The 16,933-nt window shown below is 43.1% G+C and overlaps 2 protein-coding genes across 2 annotated transcripts in view; both read left to right on the top strand.

Annotated features, from left to right (window-relative positions):
• The first annotated feature begins 839 nt into the window (after nucleotides 1-839).
• On the top strand, nucleotides 840-10,801 carry LOC119361060 (tRNA pseudouridine synthase B-like). Its single transcript, XM_037626442.1, has 6 exons — nucleotides 840-994; nucleotides 10,002-10,057; nucleotides 10,126-10,208; nucleotides 10,438-10,516; nucleotides 10,635-10,667; nucleotides 10,781-10,801. Exons 1-6 carry the CDS (start codon nucleotides 973-975, stop codon nucleotides 10,799-10,801), a joined length of 294 nt encoding a protein of 97 aa, XP_037482339.1. The 5' UTR covers nucleotides 840-972.
• Nucleotides 10,802-15,632: 4,831 nt separating this feature from the next.
• LOC119365243 (polyubiquitin-like) overlaps nucleotides 15,633-16,933 on the top strand; it is a 2,306-nt gene continuing 1,005 nt past the window's right edge. Inside the window, exons 1-2 of the mRNA XM_037630855.1 lie at nucleotides 15,633-15,774; nucleotides 16,597-16,911. Of these exons, the coding sequence (XP_037486752.1) occupies nucleotides 16,597-16,911 (315 nt within the window). The 5' untranslated portion in view covers nucleotides 15,633-15,774. The remainder of the gene's footprint in view (nucleotides 15,775-16,596; nucleotides 16,912-16,933) is intronic.

The following is a 16,933-nucleotide window of genomic DNA, read 5'->3' as shown; positions in this document are numbered from 1 at the left end:
AATAAATGAGAGCATCAAGATTTGAACCCTAATGGGTTGAGAATACCACAGGTTGGTTCGCACACGCGGCCGGTTCTACAATCCAGAGATAAGAATAGAAGCTCCTCATCCCGCACCACAGCCATTTGGCATTCCTGGCCGTCGGATCTGGTTGCTTGATCGGATATGGGCCGTCGGATCAAGCTCTCAGATGACCTGCACCATCGGATCTGAGATGGACACTGCTGGAATGAATAGTAATGGCACTAAAATGTAAATACCATGCCCCCACCGGGGCATTCTGGTCATTTCGTGTTGTGGGGTATAAATTACAGTGGCTCCTTTGGAGATGACCTAGCCGCCTCCTCCCTCGCTCGCTCCCGCACTCGTGCCCGCTCCTCCCGCACACCTGCCGCGCCCTCACCTCTCTCCCCCCTCCAAACCCTACCCGCGCCCGCCTCCCTGCCATGCCGCCGACGCCGCCGCTGCCGCTCGCCCGGGCGCCCATCCCCGGCCTCAGGCCGCCCATCTAGAGAGATGGGGGCCGCGCACGACGAGGCCGGCCTAGCCGCCGCCCCCTTCTCCCGCGACCGCGCCGCCCTCTCCTCCCTCACGCCACCGCCCTCTCCTCCTTCCTCCCGCCTCCCTGCCGTGCCGCCCCGCCGCCTCCTCCCTCGCTCGCTTCCTCCTCCCCTCCCACTGTTCCCCTCCCCTAACCCTAGAAACCGATGAGTTCGGGAAGAAGGAGGGGGCAGACAAGAGGGAGGTGCTGGAGAGGAAGGTGGAGGAGTTCTTCAGGGCCCTAAAGAAAGGGCCGGAGGAGGGGAAGGCCGAGACGCTTCGAAAGTGGCGAAGAAGAAGGCGGTGTTGGGAGGGGCACCGAGGCAGGTGAAGCGGGATGCAGAGAGGGAGGAAGAAGACTGGCCGCGGCCGCACCTCGCGAGCACGAGGACGGAGCTGCCGCCAAGGTGGGACGGGCCGACAGGGACCGTCATGCTCATCGACAAGCCCAAAGGTGACACGCTCTCTTCCACATTGATGAATGCTCTCAGTCTCAGATGGCGATGCTAATTAGCAGCCCATAGATGCATACCACCAATCCACCTTTTTATCTAGATGCAGTGTGTGTAAATGCGTACTTGCGGCCTTTTTTCAGAATGGGTGGGTTAGATGGATGTGGTACATTTGAATTCAGATGTATATGTTGTTGGGGAACGTAGTAATTTCAAAAAAATTCCTACATACACGCAAGATCATGGTGATGGCATAGCAACGAGAGGGGAGAGTGTGTCCACGTACCCTCGTAGACCGAAAGCGGAAGCGTTAGAACAACGCGGTTGATGTAGTCGTACGTCTTCACGGCCCGACCGATCAAGCACCGAAACTACGGCACCTCCGAGTTCTAGCACACGTTCAACTCGATGACGTCCCTCGAACTCCGATCCAACCGAGTGTCGAGGGAGAGTTCCGTCAGCATGACGGCGTGGTGACAATCTTGATGTACTACCGACGCAGGGCTTCGCCTAAGCACCGCTACGATATTATCGAGGTGGATTATGGTGGAGGGGGGCACCGCACACGGCTAAGAGATCCAAGGGATCAATTTTTGTTGTGTCTAGAGGTGCCCCCCTGCCCCCGTATATAAAGGAGCAAGGGAGGGAGGAGGCCGGCCCTAGGAGGGGGCGCGCCAAGGGGAGTCCTACTCCCATCGGGAGTAGGACTCCCTCCTTCCTTGTTGGAGTAGGAGAAGGGGGAAAGAGGGGGAGAGGAGGAAGGAAAAGGGGGCCGCACCCCTTGTCCAATTCGGAGCAGAGGGGGACTGCGCGCCTCCTTCCTTTCGGCCTCTTTCCTCTATTCCCGTATGGCCCAATAAGGCCCATATACTCCCCGGCGAATTCCCGTAACTCTCCGGTACTCCGAAAAATACACGAATCACTCGGAACCTTTCCGAACTCCGAATATAGTCGTCCAATATATCGATCTTTACGTCTCGAACATTTCGAGACTCCTCGTCATGTCCCCGATCTCATCCGGGACTCCAAACTCCTTCGGTACATCAAAACTCATAAACTCATAATATAACTATCATCGAAACCTTAAGCGTGCGGACCCTACGGGTTCGAGAACTATGTAGACATGACCTAGAACTATTCTTGGTCAATAACCAATAGCGGAACCTGGATGCCCATATTGGCTCCTACATATTCTACGAAGATCTTTATCGGTCAAACCGCATAACAACATACTTTGTTCCCTCTGTCATCGGTATGTTACTTGCCCGAGATTCGATCGTCGGTATCCATTACCTAGTTCAATCTCGTTACTGGCAAGTCTCTTCACTCATTACGTAATGCATCATCCCGTAACCAACTCATTGGTCACACTGCTTGCAAGGCTTATAGTGATGTGCATTACCGAGAGGGCCCAGAGATACCTCTCCGACAATCGGAGTGACAAAACCTAATCTCGAAATACGCCAACCCAACATGTTTCTTTGGAGACACCTGTAGTACTCCTTTATAATCACCCAGTTACGTTGTGACGTTTGGTAGCACCCAAAGTGTTCCTCCGGTAAACGGGAGTTGCATAATCTCATAGTTACAGGAACATGTATAAGTCATGAAGAAAGCAATAGCAACATACTAAATGATCAAGTGCTAGGCTAACGGAATGGGTCAAGTCAATCACATCATTCTCCTAATGATGTGATCCCATTAATCAAATGACAACTCTTTTGTCCATGGTTAGGAAACATAACCATCTTTGATAAACGAGCTAGTCAAGTAGAGGCATACTAGTGACACTATGTTTGTCTATGTATGCACACATGTATTATGTTTCCGGTTAATACAATTCTAGCATGAATAATAAACATTTATCATGATATAAGGAAATAAATAATAACTTTATTATTGCCTCTAGGGCATATTTCCTTCAGTCTCCCACTTGCACTAGAGTCAATAATCTAGTTCACATCGCCATGTGATTTAGCACCAATATTCACATCTGCATGTGATTAATACCCATAGTTCACATCGTCATGTGATCAATACCCAAAGGGTTTACTAGAGTCAATAATCTAGTTCACATTGCTATGTGATTAACACCCAAAGAGTACTAAGGTATGATCATGTTTTGCTTGTGAGAGAACTTTAGTCAGCGGGTCTGTCATATTCAGAGCCGTATGTATTTTGCAAATATTCTATGTCTATAATGCATTGCACGGAGCTACTCTAGCTAATTGCCCCCACTTTCAATATGTATCCAGATTGAGACTTAGAGTCATCTGGATCAGTGTAAAAGTTTGCATCGATGTAACTATTTACGACGAACTCTTTTATCACCTCCATAATCGAGAAACATATCCTTATTCTACTAAGGATAATTTTGACCAATGTCCTATGATCTACTTCTAGATCACTATTGTACTCCCTTGCCAAACCAGGGCAGAGTATACAATAGGTCTGGTCCATAGCATGGCATACTTTTATAGAACCTATGACTGATGCATAGGGAATGGCTTTCTATTTTCTGCCGTGGTCGGGTCTTGAGTCTTACTCAACTTCACACCTTGTAACACAGGCAAGAACTCCTTCTTTGACTGTTCCATTTTGAACTATTTCAAAAATTTATCAAGGTATGTTTTCATTGAAAAATCTTATCAAGCGTCTTGATCTATCTATATAGATCTTGATGCTCAATGTGTAAGCAGCTTCACCGAGGTCTTGCTTTGAAAAACTCTTATTCAAGTATCCTTTCATGCTATCCAGAATTTCCATATCATTTCCAATTAACAATATGTCATCCACATATAATATTAGAAATGCTACAGAGCTCCCACTCACTTTCTTGTAAATACAGGCTTCTTCAAAAGTCTGTATAAAACCATATGCTTTGATCAACTCATCAAAGCATATATTCCAACTCTGAGATGCTTGCACCAGTCCATAGATGGATCGCTGGAGCTTGCACAATTTGTTAGCACCTTTAGGATTGACAAAACCTTCTGGTTGCATCATATACAACTCTTCTTTAATAAATCCATTAAGGAATGTAGTTTTGACATCCATTTGCCAGATTTCATAAAATGTGGCAATTGCTAACATGATTCAGTCAGACTTAAGCTTCAATACGAGTGAGAAAATCTCATCGTATTCAACACCTTGAACTTGTTGAAAACATTTTGCAACAAGTCGAGCTTAGTAGATAGTAACACTACTATCAGTGTCCGTCTTCCTCTTGAAGATCCATTTATTTAACATGGCTTGCTAATCATTGAGCAAGTCAATCAAAGTCCATACTTTGTTCTCATACATGGATCATATCTCAAATTTTATGGCCTCATGCCATTTCGCGGAATCTGGGCTCATCATCGCTTCCTCATAGTTCGTAGGTTCGTCATGGTCTAGTAACATAACTTCCAGAACAGGATTACCGTACCACTCTGGTGCGGATCTTACTCTGGAAGACCTACGAGGTTCTGTAGTAACTTAATGTGAAGTTTCATGATCATCATCATTAACTTCCTCACTAATTGGTGTAGTAGTCACAGGAACAGATTTCTGTGATGAACTACTTTCCAATAAGGGAGCAGGTACAGTTACCTCATCAAGTTCTACTTTCCTCCCACTCACTTCTTTCGAGAGAAACTCCTTCTCTAGAAAGGATCCATTTCTAGCAACGAATATCTTGCCTTCGGATCTGTGATAGAAGGTGTACCCAACAGTTTTCTTTGGGTATTCTATGAAGACGCACTTCTCCGATTTGGGTTTGAGCTTATCAGGATGAAACTTTTTCACATAAGCATCACAACCCCAAACTTTAAGAAACGATATCTTAGGTTTACTGCTAAACCATAGTTCATACGGTGTCGTCTCAACGGATTTAGATGGTGCCCTATTAAATGTGAATGCAGCTGTCTCTAATGCATAACCCCAAAACGATAGTGGTAAATCAGTAAGAGACATCATAGATCGCACCATATCCAATAAAGTGCGGTTACGACGTTCGGACACACCATAACGTAGTAGTGTTCCAGGTGGCGTGAGCTGTGAAACTATTCCACATTGTTTTAATTGAAGACCAAACTCGTAACTCAAATATTTGTCTCCGCGATCAAATCGCAGAAACTTTATTTTCTTGTTACGATGATTTTTCCACTTCACTCTGAAATTCTTTGAACTTTTCAACTATTTCAGACTTATGTTTCATCAAGTAGATATACCCATATCTGCTCAAATCATCTGTGAAAGGTCAGAAAATAACGATACTTGCCATGAGCATCAACACTCATTGGATTGCATACATCGGTATGTATTATTTCCAATAAGTCAGTAGCTTGTTCCATTGTTCCGGAGAACGGAGTTTTAGTCATCTTGCCCAATAGGCACGGTTCGCAAGCATCAAATGATTCATAACCAAGTGATTCCGAAAATCCATCTTTATGGAGTTTCTTCATGCACTTTACACCGATATGACCCAAACGGCAGTGCCACAAATAAGTTGCACTATCATTATCAACTTTGCATCTTTTGGCATCAATATTATGAATATATGTATCACTACGATCGAGATCCAACAAACTATTTTCATTGGGTGTATAACCATCGAAGGTCTTATTCATGTAAACAAAATAACAATTATTCTTTAACTTCAAATGAATAACTGTATCGCAATAAACATGATCAAATCATATTCATGCTCAACGCAAACGCTAAATAACATTTATTTAGGTTTAACACTAATCTCGAAAATATAGGGAGTGTGTGATGATGATCATATCAATCTTGGAACTATTTCCAACACTCATCGTCACTTCCCCTCAACTAGTCTCTGTTTATTATGTAACTCCTATTTCGAGTTACTAATCTTAGCAACCGAACAAGTATCAAATACTCAGGGGTTACTATAAACACTAGTAAGGCACATATCAATAACATGTATATCAAATATACCCTTGTTCACTTTGCCATCCTTCTTATCCACCAAATATTTAAGGCATTTCCGCTTCTAGTGACCATTTCCTTTGCAGTATAATCACTCAGTTTCAGGCTTTGGTCCAGCTTTGGGCTTCTTCGCGGGAGTGACAACTTGCTTGCCATTCTGCTTGAAGTTCCCTTTCTTTCCATTTGCCCTTTTCTTGAAACTAGTGGTCTTGTCAATCATCAACACTTGATGCTCTTTCTTGATTTCTACCTTCGTCTATTTCAGCATCACGAAAAGCTCGGGAATCGTTTTCGTCATCCCTTGTATTATAGTTCATCACGAAGTTCTACTAACTTGGTGGTGGTGACTAGAGAATTCTGTCAATCACTATCTTATCTGGAAGATTAACTCCCACTTGATTCAAGCGATTGAAGTACCCAGACAATCTGAGCACATGCTCACTAGTTGAGCGATTCTCCTCCATCTTTTAGCTATAGAACTTGTTGGAGACTTCATATCTCTCAACTCGGGTATTTGCTTGAAATATTAATTTCAATTCCTGGAACATCTCATATGGTCCATGACGTTCAAAACGTTTTTGAAGTCCCGATTCTAAGCCATAAAGCATGGTGCACAAAACTATCAAGTAGTCATCATATTGAGCTAGCCAAACGTTCATAACGTCTGCATCTGCTCCTGCAATAGGTCTGTCACCTAGCGGTGCATTAAGGACATAATTCTTTTGTGCAGCAATGAGGATAAACCTCAGATCACGGATCCAATCCGCATCATTGCTACTAACATCTTTCAACACAATTTTCTCTAGGAACATATAAAAATAAACATATGAAAGCAACAACGCAAGCTATTGATCTACAACATAATTTGCAAAATACTACCAGGACTAAGTTCATGATAAATTAAAGTTCAATTAATCATATTACTTAAGAACTCCCACTTAGAAAGACATCCCTCTAATCCTCTAAGTGATTACGTGATCCATATCAACTAAACCATGTCCGATCATCATGTGAGATGGAGTAGTTTCAATGGTGAACATCACTATGTTGATCATATCTACTATATGATTCACGTTCGACCTTTCGGTCTCCGTGTTCCGAGGCCATATCTGTATATGCTAGGCTCGTCAAGTATGACCTGAGTATTCCGCGTGTGCAACTGTTTTGCACCCGTTGTATTTGAACGTAGAGCCTATCACACCCGATCATCACGTGGTGTCTCAGCACGAAGAACTTTCGCAACGGTGCATACTCAGGGAGAACACTTCTTGATTATTAGTGAGAGATCATCTTAAAATGCTACCGTCAATCAAAGCAAGATAAGATGCATAAAGGATAAACATCACATGCAATCAATATAAGTGATATGATATGGCCATCATCATCTTGTGCTTGTGATCTCCATCTTCGAAGCACTGTCGTGATCACCATCGTCACCGGCGCGACACCTTGATCTCCATCGTAGCATCGTTGTCGTTACGCCATCTATTGCTTCTACGACTATCGCTACCGCTTAGAGATAAAGTAAAGCAATTACAGGGCGTTTGCATTTCATATAATAAAGCGACAACCATATGGCTCCTGCTAGTTGCCGATAACTTCGGTTACAAAACATGATCATCTCATACAATAAAATATAGCATCACGTCTTGACCATTTCACATCACAACATGCCCTGCAAAAACAAGTTAGACGTCCTCTACTTTGTTGTTGCAAATTTTACGTGGCTGCTACGGGCTTAGCAAGAACCGTTCTTACATACGCATCAAAACCACAACGATAGTTCGTCAAGTTAGTGTTGTTTTAACCTTCGCAAGGACCGGGCGTAGCCACACTCGATTCAGCTAAAGTGAGAGAGACAGACACCCGCCAGCCACCTTTAAGCACGAGTGCTCGTAACGGTGAAACCAGTCTCGCGTAAGCGTACGCGTAATGTCGGTCCGGGCCGCTTCATCTCACAATACCGCCGAACCAAAGTATGACATGCTGGTAAGCAGTATGACTTGTATCGCCCACAACTCACTTGTGTTCTACTCGTGCATATAACATCTACGCATAAAACCTAGGCTCGGATGCCACTGTTGGGGAACGTAGTAATTTCAAAAAATTTCCTACGTACACGCAAGATCATGGTGATGGCATAGCAACAAGAGGGGAGAGTGTGTCCACGTACTCTCGTAGACCGAAAGCGGAAGCGTTAGAACAACGCGGTTGATGTAGTCGTACGTCTTCACGGCCCGACCGATTAAGCACCGAAACTACGACACCTCCGAGTTCTAGCACACGTTCAGCTCGATGACGTCCCTCGAACTCTGATCCAGTCAAGTGTCGAGGGAGAGTTCTGTCAGCACGACGGCGTGGTGACGATCTTGATGTACTACCGACGCAGGGCTTCGCCTAAGCACTGCTACGATATTATCGAGGTGGATTATGGTGGAGGGGGGCACCGCACACGGCTAAAAGATGCAAGTGATCAGTTGTTGTTGTGTCTAGAGGTGCCCCCCTGCCCCCGTATATAAAGGAGCAAGGGAGGGAGGAGGCCGGCCCTAGGAGGGGGCGCGCCAAGGGGAGTCCTACTCCCGATGGGAGTAGGACTCCCTCCTTCCTTGTTGGAGTAGGAGAAGGGGGAAAGAGGGGGAGAGGAGGAAGGAAAAGGGGGCCGCACCCCTTGTCCAACTCGGACCAGAGGGGGGCTGCGCGCTTTCTTCCTTTCGGCCTCTTTCCTCTATTCCCGTATGGCCCAATAAGGCCCATATACTCCCCGGCGAATTCCCGTAACTCTCCGGTACTCCGAAAAATACCCGAATCACTCGGAACCTTTCCGAACTCCGAATATAGTCGTCCAATATATCGATCTTTACGTCTCGACCATTTCGAGACTCCTCATCATGTCCCCGATCTCATCCGGGACTCCGAACTCCTTCGGTACATCAAAACTCATAAACTCATAATATAACTATCATCGAAACCTTAAGCGTGCGGACCCTACGGGTTCGAGAACTATGTAGACATGACCTAGAACTACTCTTGGTCAATAACCAATAGCGGAACCTGGATGCCCATATTGGCTCCTACATATTCTACGAAGATCTTTATCGGTCAAACCGCATAACAACATACTTTGTTCTCTTTGTCATCGGTATGTTACTTGCCCGAGATTCGATCGTCGGTATCCATTACCTAGTTCAATCTCGTTACCGGCAAGTCTCTTTACTCGTTACGTAATGCATCATCCCGTAACCAACTCATTGGTCACACTGCTTGCAAGGCTTATAGTGATGTGCATTACCGAGAGGGCTCAGAGATACCTCTCCAACAATCGGAGTGACAAAACCTAATCTCGAAATACGCCAACTCAACATGTATCTTTGGGGACACCTGTAGTACTCCTTTTTAATCACCCAGTTACGTTGTGACGTTTGGTAGCACCCAAAGTGTTCCTCCGGTAAACGGGAGTTGCATAATCTCATAGTTACAGGAACATGTATAAGTCATGAAGAAAGCAATAGCAACATACTAAACGATCAAGTGCTAGGCTAACGGAATGGGTCAAGTCAATCACATCATTCTCCTAATGATGTGATCCCGTTAATCAAATGACAACTCTTTTGTCCATGGTTAGGAAACATAACCATCTTTGATAAACGAGCTAGTCAAGTAGAGGCATACTAGTGACACTATGTTTGTCTATGTATTCACACATGTATTATGTTTCCGGTTAATACAATTCTAGCATGAATAATAAACATTTATCATGATATAAGGAAATAAATAATAACTTTATTATTGCCTCTAGGGCATATTTCCTTCATATGTACCATTGCAGGTTCAGGAACTTTTCCATAATATGGTCCTGATCTAGACTTCATGCTTTATGTAGTTTCGGTTTGGCATTTTGAATTACTGATTTTTTTTATGTGAGTACATACATTACAATGTCCTGTTACCGTAGCAGGACCTTTTATTTGACCAGTTTTCTTCAAGTCGTGCAATTAGTAAAAGAAATGTCATTGACAATGATGCTGAATTTGTCTTTCTACTAGCTCAAAATGGACTCTCTTTTTTAACGGAATTCAGGGTGGACCTCATTTACTGTTTGTGGAAAACTACGGCGGTTGGTGAAAGTGCAAAAGGTGACCTCACAGTTTTCATGGTGTATGGTTTTTGCTCAACCCACATGTTTATGGTAGCTATGATGCAGGTTGTCCATGATGGTACTCTGGATCCTATGGCCACTGGATTGTTGATTGTTTGTGTGGGCAAAGCAACCAAAGTTGTTGATAGGTACGTACTTTCTTATCTTCTCTTTTCGGGGAAACCGTGAGGGTTGCTGGAACAATCTTCCTTTCAATTATCACATTTCAATTTCAAGTTATTCTTGATTGTTATGACTTGGAATAATATCATCTACATTCCGAAGAACTGGACTGATGACATCGTACTCGTCTCCCCTACACTAGCATTTTGTTAACTTAAAGCTTATTTCCTGACCCAATGTTTTCGTGATTTGAAGATATCAAGGCATGGTTAAAGGCTATAGTGGTGTTTTCCGGCTTGGGGAAGCAACATCAACCTGGGATGCAGATTCACCAGTATATATCTTAATATCTTTACAATGATCTGTTGAGCATTCTTCTATCATAGGAACTATCAAATGGGTCTACTTTTGACTTATATGATCTGAATCATATGAGGAAATTTGTTTTGCAGGTACTATGCTTGTCATGGATTGCTGCCTCACATGTATGCTTAGCACATCTTCGGTGTTCAGGTAGCCAATTTATCCACCTTATTTATTTTACTTATTAGGTTTTATGCGTGTATGGCTCCCTAAAAAGCAGTTCTCTTTGGTGCAGCATGTTCTTCCATTTGCTTGATTGATTAGAGAACCCTTCTACCTCGACGCCTAGGTTGTGGGCAGAAGGTACATTCGATCGTTGGTACATTTCTTATCTGAAGGTACAAAGTTTTGAAATCTAAGAGTAAACCACCCGCTATCGAAATACGAGCAGGGTTTAGTTTTGTTATGTTCTGATGAAAAATGGGCATAAAGTTCAGAGAACATATGCAATGGTCAAGCCTTTTCTTCTTGGACAAAAAAATACATCAGTAAACTATATATGCTAATATTATGTACCAGATATTCCCAATCACCAATCTTGGTTATGTGAGCCCTCCTTGACCTATTATTTAAATGAAATCATCCTCATCTCATTAAGCCATCATACCAGGAGGCAAAAATGTGTTTAATTGGTTGGGTTAGGGACCTCTGGAGTAAGATCCTAGGCAGTACTTATGTTTTCCTATTTCTTGCAAAATTACGAAAAGAAAGTTGGTAACAGCAGCAAAAGATCCATGCTTTGTATTTTACACTGGTTACATTGGTAGCTTTTTTTATATTTGCTGTTTATATCCAATATTAAGTAGTTATAAACCCCACGGCACATGTGATGAGACGAGCACCTGCACCCCGTGGGCTGCTCCAAGGACCACCCGAGGATCTACGTCGAATGGTTCGCCATCGCCGACCCAGGTGCGTGTTTCGCAAACTTCACGGTTCCCACCACCAGTGCCCCCAAACTGAAGGATTGGGAGGGGATGGACAACGCTTCACTAATTCTCCAGTGGCCGTGTCCCAAACTGTCCCTACAAATGGAGACAGGCGCGTCACGGGCGCCAAGGCTACCAAGTTCTTCGCCATTTCTTGTGGGTTGTTGTCAGCGATTGGTTGCTTAGATCCATCTTACGTGTGGTTGTGTGCAGCCTGCAGGTCATTTGTTCTCTTTGAGAGGCGTCACATACTCAGGGTATAGAAGGGCTCTTACACCGGAGGTATCATGGTCTATAAGGCAAGCATCATGGTATGTACTATACTTCTCATGAAAGCTCATAATATTAGTCAGTTTGTTGAAGCTAAACAACTAAGCACTTCAAAAGCATCGATGTGTATCTTCGGTTCATAGTTGTCATGTTTGTTACTGCAAAACTGAAAGCTACAAATACAGGAGGTTCTTCTCACGTGAAAGATTAGTCTCTCTTTTGATTTATTTTAATTACCATTTCTGTCAGAAACCTAATAATGTACAGAACTGAAGTGTTGTACTGCTACTATTAGTTTATCAAGCAGTGGTGTGCATTGGCATGCAATGATGCTTTATTTACGATGGAAGAACAGAGCATTTACTTAAGTGGACAAATAAACAAGTGGAAAGGCAGGCTTTTCTTCTAACTATTAAACTATCGCCAAAAGTTCAATTTTGATATATCATCTGCCGAACTATCATTTTTTTGTGCACCTATTTTTGTTACCTCTATTTCTGAACCAAGTGCATCGGTGTGTTTAGTTGGGATTAACATTTTATTCTGGTGCTTAAAATGCCTCTATTTTGGTTCAGTTCTACCATTATAGACATGATAGATTTTATTAATACACCCTCTTTATGGCATGCGCCGTTCAGTCGCTTTGGATGACAAAAAAAATATGAGAACGAAAATATGCTCTCAAACAATGATTCAGATCCTAAACAGCTGGTGCATGTACATACTTTATTTGTTGGAACCAAATTGCATAAAATCTTATTGCGTGCACTAGCAAGCAGTTTTTTGAGTCTTTCAGAACATTCATTTATGTACTTAATCTGCTGTATTAGGTTGTTCAAGCAATCTACGATGTCGACGAGGCAACAACTCATGCATTATAGAGGGTGAGTGGCTGTGGCTTCAAGTTTCCTTTACTTTGGGGGCTAATCATCTGATCTAATGAAGTACTTATTAACCTTGCATTTCCATTTCTTATTGTTGTGTGTAGTCTATATTTGAGAGGTTTTATCCGTGACCGAAGTGGTAAAATTGATAAATCAGAGCCGTGTGATTCCCTTCTCAGTCTTGGTTATTCAGTTTCTCCAACTGTGCTTCTGCCTCAGCCAAGACCTCTTCTGCCCTGCACCGCTCCTGTGAACCCATCCATGCGGACAGCCACCTCCATGCTACAACTGTTGCAGCCTGCAGGTAGCATCTTTATTCTTCTTTTTTCTCTACCTTAGTTGGCGCTTTCTCTGTTCCAGTGTTCACAGCAAGATAACCAATGTCTTGGAAAGCCTTGAAACTGTATTTGATATACTGGCAATTTCTGATCGAATAATTTATGGTCCACACCCTCTCTAAAGCTTAATCAAATATGTTTAATATTCTCCTCCACCATTGCTACCAGAAAAATCTTTTATGTTCAATATATAATCTTTCGCTTGTTGTGTACCACCACTTTTAGGATATGACCTTTATATCCCCGTAGTTTGCGTGGATTATTTCCTCACCTGAGCGACGGTTGTAGATTCTTCCCTAGAAAATATATAGTTTTAGATACTTCATTTGAAAAGTAATAATTTTAGATACTTGATCCATGTTCAGGTAAGTTAAAATGTTGAATGTTTCTCTCTAAATCATAGAGAGAAATTCGTGAGTTTTGAGTTGTAAACATGGCTTACAACCATTTTGTTCGTAACTACCTGTATTGACGTTGGTAATATCTCCCGGCAAAAAAATGGCTTACAACCATAGATCTCATGTACCAACAGGTTCAAAATTCAACCTGTTTTGCTATAAATGTAGTTGTGACGAGATCTTATTAGCAATATTCATCATAAAAGAGTATGTAATATGATGTGTCTAAATTTCACGTTTCCTCCAAGATCATCCTCCCATAATATGTTGATTGGCTTATGTGCCACCTATTTTGTTATTGAGTAGACGCGGAATGGGAGATAGATGGGGGAAGAACAAAGGATGTTGTGTACTCTCTTTGGATTTGATGCCACAAAAGCTAAGTTGATTTCTGCTCTCTCCCTCCATCCCATGCATGTGATTGTTGCTTCCCTCTCTTTTCTGAATACTCACATTGCCTTTGCTTAATCTGCTGATGTGTGTTATTTATAGTTCCTTCCTGGACTCTTAACTAATCTGCATATATACTATTTATTAGTATTTTGCCCTACACCATAGTTAGTGCTCAGTGAGCTTTGTTTATTGATTACGCTGTTCCCTATGAAACTAGAGGGCTTCGATAGAAGGATCCACTCATTTTTATGTGTATATATTTAGGCTAAAATGCATTATATTTTACTGAGTCCTGAGACACGAATCTTCCCATTGCCAAAAATTTCTCATGATGGTGCTCAGCTATGTATTTCTATAATTCATACCCGTGTAGTGCTACTGTATACACACACTCCCCGAACTTCTTTGAAGGAAATATGCCAGAATTGCTTGATGCCAGTTTACTAAACTCATCTTCCTAATAGTTCCTTTTTGGTCACTATAGATATCTGTTGTTGTAACAATGCACGCTAGATTTATTAGTTAGCATGGACTTTTATCATCCTTAAAACTTGTGTAGACTGGTATCTGATTGTCACTAGCCTCCTGTATAAACGTTCCGCTTTCAGTGTTTTGTCTGCCCTATGCGCTACTCAGGTGTCGGTCTCTTTCGATATAAATTACATGCTCTAATTATTATGAATGGTTTTTGATCTGTGGAATGCATTCCTTTCTATTTATATCACTTGCTCTGATCTGATATATTAAATGTTGCTTTTGGTCTATTTCTTTGTGCCGAGCTTGATGCGCCTCAATTGTATTGCGTGATATTTACTTTGATTGGGAAATTCATGGTGCATTGCTTTGGGTGTTGAACCGTGCATTGATTGCATACTATATTGATTTGGATTTTACGTCTGGACTGGGCAATGCGCGTGCTCCCTATCTCGCTCCTATCACAATTGTTATCCTGTAAGAATGCATATGCTAAACCTAGATTCCTACTAACTTATCATTACCTGTTTGATTAAAATGTTCGGACCGGCACCCTCGCGCCTTGGCGCGATCCCGATCTGTCTTAAAAGCAAATCTCAAGTGCATTGCCTATACAAAAGTAATTTTGTGGTCATCTATCTCACAAACTATTCACATCAAGTTCATATGGAATGGCACTCACGGAGGCAACTGAACCAAGCTATCTATTGTACGCCTAACTATGGCTTCGTAGTTTTATCGCCTCCATTGCCATTGTTGGCTTTTTCTCTCTTATGTTTCTGCTCATATTACTGAACTTAATGTTAGCTAATTAGTTTTTCTATTTGTATGACCGTAGTGGATGCTGCCTTGCTTCTGGCACGGGTTAACTTCGATAGTCTAATGCCCATGTTTAACTTGATGATGTTACTCTTCTGGCACATATTGAATGTTTCTTCTTACTCTTGAACCGGCCAGATAATCGGTTGTTCTGTTACATGTGCTAAAACTTGCCTTCATACTGATACATCATGCCGTTTGATCTTCCATCGGTTGACCATATCGTTGGGACCAGCACCCTCGACCGATCTAGTAGTTAGCAATGTGAATGCTCAACTTTTTTTCTTGAGGGCAATGGATGCTCAACTTTTTTTTTTGAGGCATTTTTTTTAGCTGATTGAGGCAAATGAATGCTCAACTTACAATCACGCATAACCAGCCCATTGGGCATACGCGTCACCGACACGGCCGTCAACCCCGCGCGAGGGACGACCGGTCGACCGTCCTCTCTCGAACCCTCCCCGACCGTCGGATACTTCGTGGGGATCGCGTGGCGGAGACGAGCACCACACATACGCGCCCAACGGACGGAAACGTCACGGCACGGGATTCCTTCTCCTTCTCCGCCCGGGCCCGTCACCAGCCGGCATAAATAAATACCCACCCCCCTCCCCTCCTTCCAATCCTCATCACAGCTCCCACGAACGGAACCAACAAATCCCCAGCCAATCTCGTCTCCGATCGACCCCAGGCTCGTCGAATCCTCCTCCCCCACCGCCTCAAGGTACGGCGATTGCTTCCCCTCTCCATGTATCGTCTAGATCTGCGTTGATTAGATGGTTGGAGTTTGTAGAATTGCGGAATTTCGTCGGTTTCTGCTGCGATCTGATACTTTGGGAACGATTCGTGTTGTCCGATCTATTCGCGCGTGTTAGGTCTGCGAAGCTCTGGCTAATTCTTAGGGATTTTTGTGTGTAGATTGATTGAAGGGGCAGATCTGTTCGTGTTCTCGGTCAATTAATTCCTTATTAAGCCGTACTAGTTCGTCCGCTCCTGCGTGATAGATTCGCATAACTCTTTATGATTGAATTAAATGGTAGCCGCATAATCTGCCTGATCTGCAGCTCGTGGTCATATTCTTGTTCTACCGAGATAGTCCTAACCTAGGCTTAGGATTGTTAGTTGAATTTCCTCTGAAAAAGCTAGGCTTCTTCCTTTGCTTGATATAAGCATGTCCGACAGCTATGTGGAATCCTTGAGATAATTTATCTTCTTGCACGTGCCGTCTGTTAGGTTCTCTTCAATGAAGAAAATATGCTACTACCGTTTGTTTATTATCTACCATCTGTAGATTGATTTTTCTTGGAAAAAGCTAGGCTAAATTATGTCTGACAGCTACGTTGGATCATAATTTTTAGTTTTTTGTCGTCATGAGCATGCACCTACCGTATGTTTTTTTCTCTTAAGTGAAAAAATATGCTACTCCTGTTTGTTTAATCTCTACGGCGTGATATAGAAGCTTATCTATGTTTTAGTATTTGTCATATCAGTTTCCTTGGTCTGCTTCTTGAACCTAACCATTCTGTTTCGGGATTCTTCTCTGCAGATGCAGATCTTCGTGAAGACCCTCACAGGCAAGACCATTACCCTTGAGGTTGAGAGCTCCGACACCATTGACAATGTCAAGGCCAAGATCCAGGACAAGGAGGGCATTCCTCCGGACCAGCAGCGTCTCATCTTCGCTGGCAAGCAGCTGGAGGATGGTCGCACCCTCGCTGACTACAACATCCAGAAGGAGTCCACCCTTCACCTTGTCCTCCGCCTTCGGGGAGGCATGCAGATCTTCGTCAAGACCCTCACCGGCAAGACCATCACGCTTGAGGTGGAGTCATCTGACACCATCGACAATGTCAAGGCCAAGATCCAGGACAAGGAGGGCATCC

This window comes from Triticum dicoccoides, chromosome 2B (assembly GCF_002162155.2).
Source record: "Triticum dicoccoides isolate Atlit2015 ecotype Zavitan chromosome 2B, WEW_v2.0, whole genome shotgun sequence".
NCBI classification, from domain to species: Eukaryota; Viridiplantae; Streptophyta; class Magnoliopsida; order Poales; family Poaceae; genus Triticum; species Triticum dicoccoides.
This window is presented reverse-complemented; position numbering and strand designations above follow the sequence as displayed.

Bases quoted from the DNA above. Each gene is read 5' to 3' on its own strand.
- LOC119361060 (XM_037626442.1), top strand. From the start codon at position 973: ATGCTCATCGACAAGCCCAAAG. The intron at 995-10,001 runs GTGACACGCTCT...AACGGAATTCAG, and splicing joins GCTCATCGACAAGCCCAAAG to GGTGGACCTCATTTACTGTT. The intron at 10,668-10,780 runs GTATGCTTAGCA...TCTTTGGTGCAG, and splicing joins CATGGATTGCTGCCTCACAT to CATGTTCTTCCATTTGCTTG.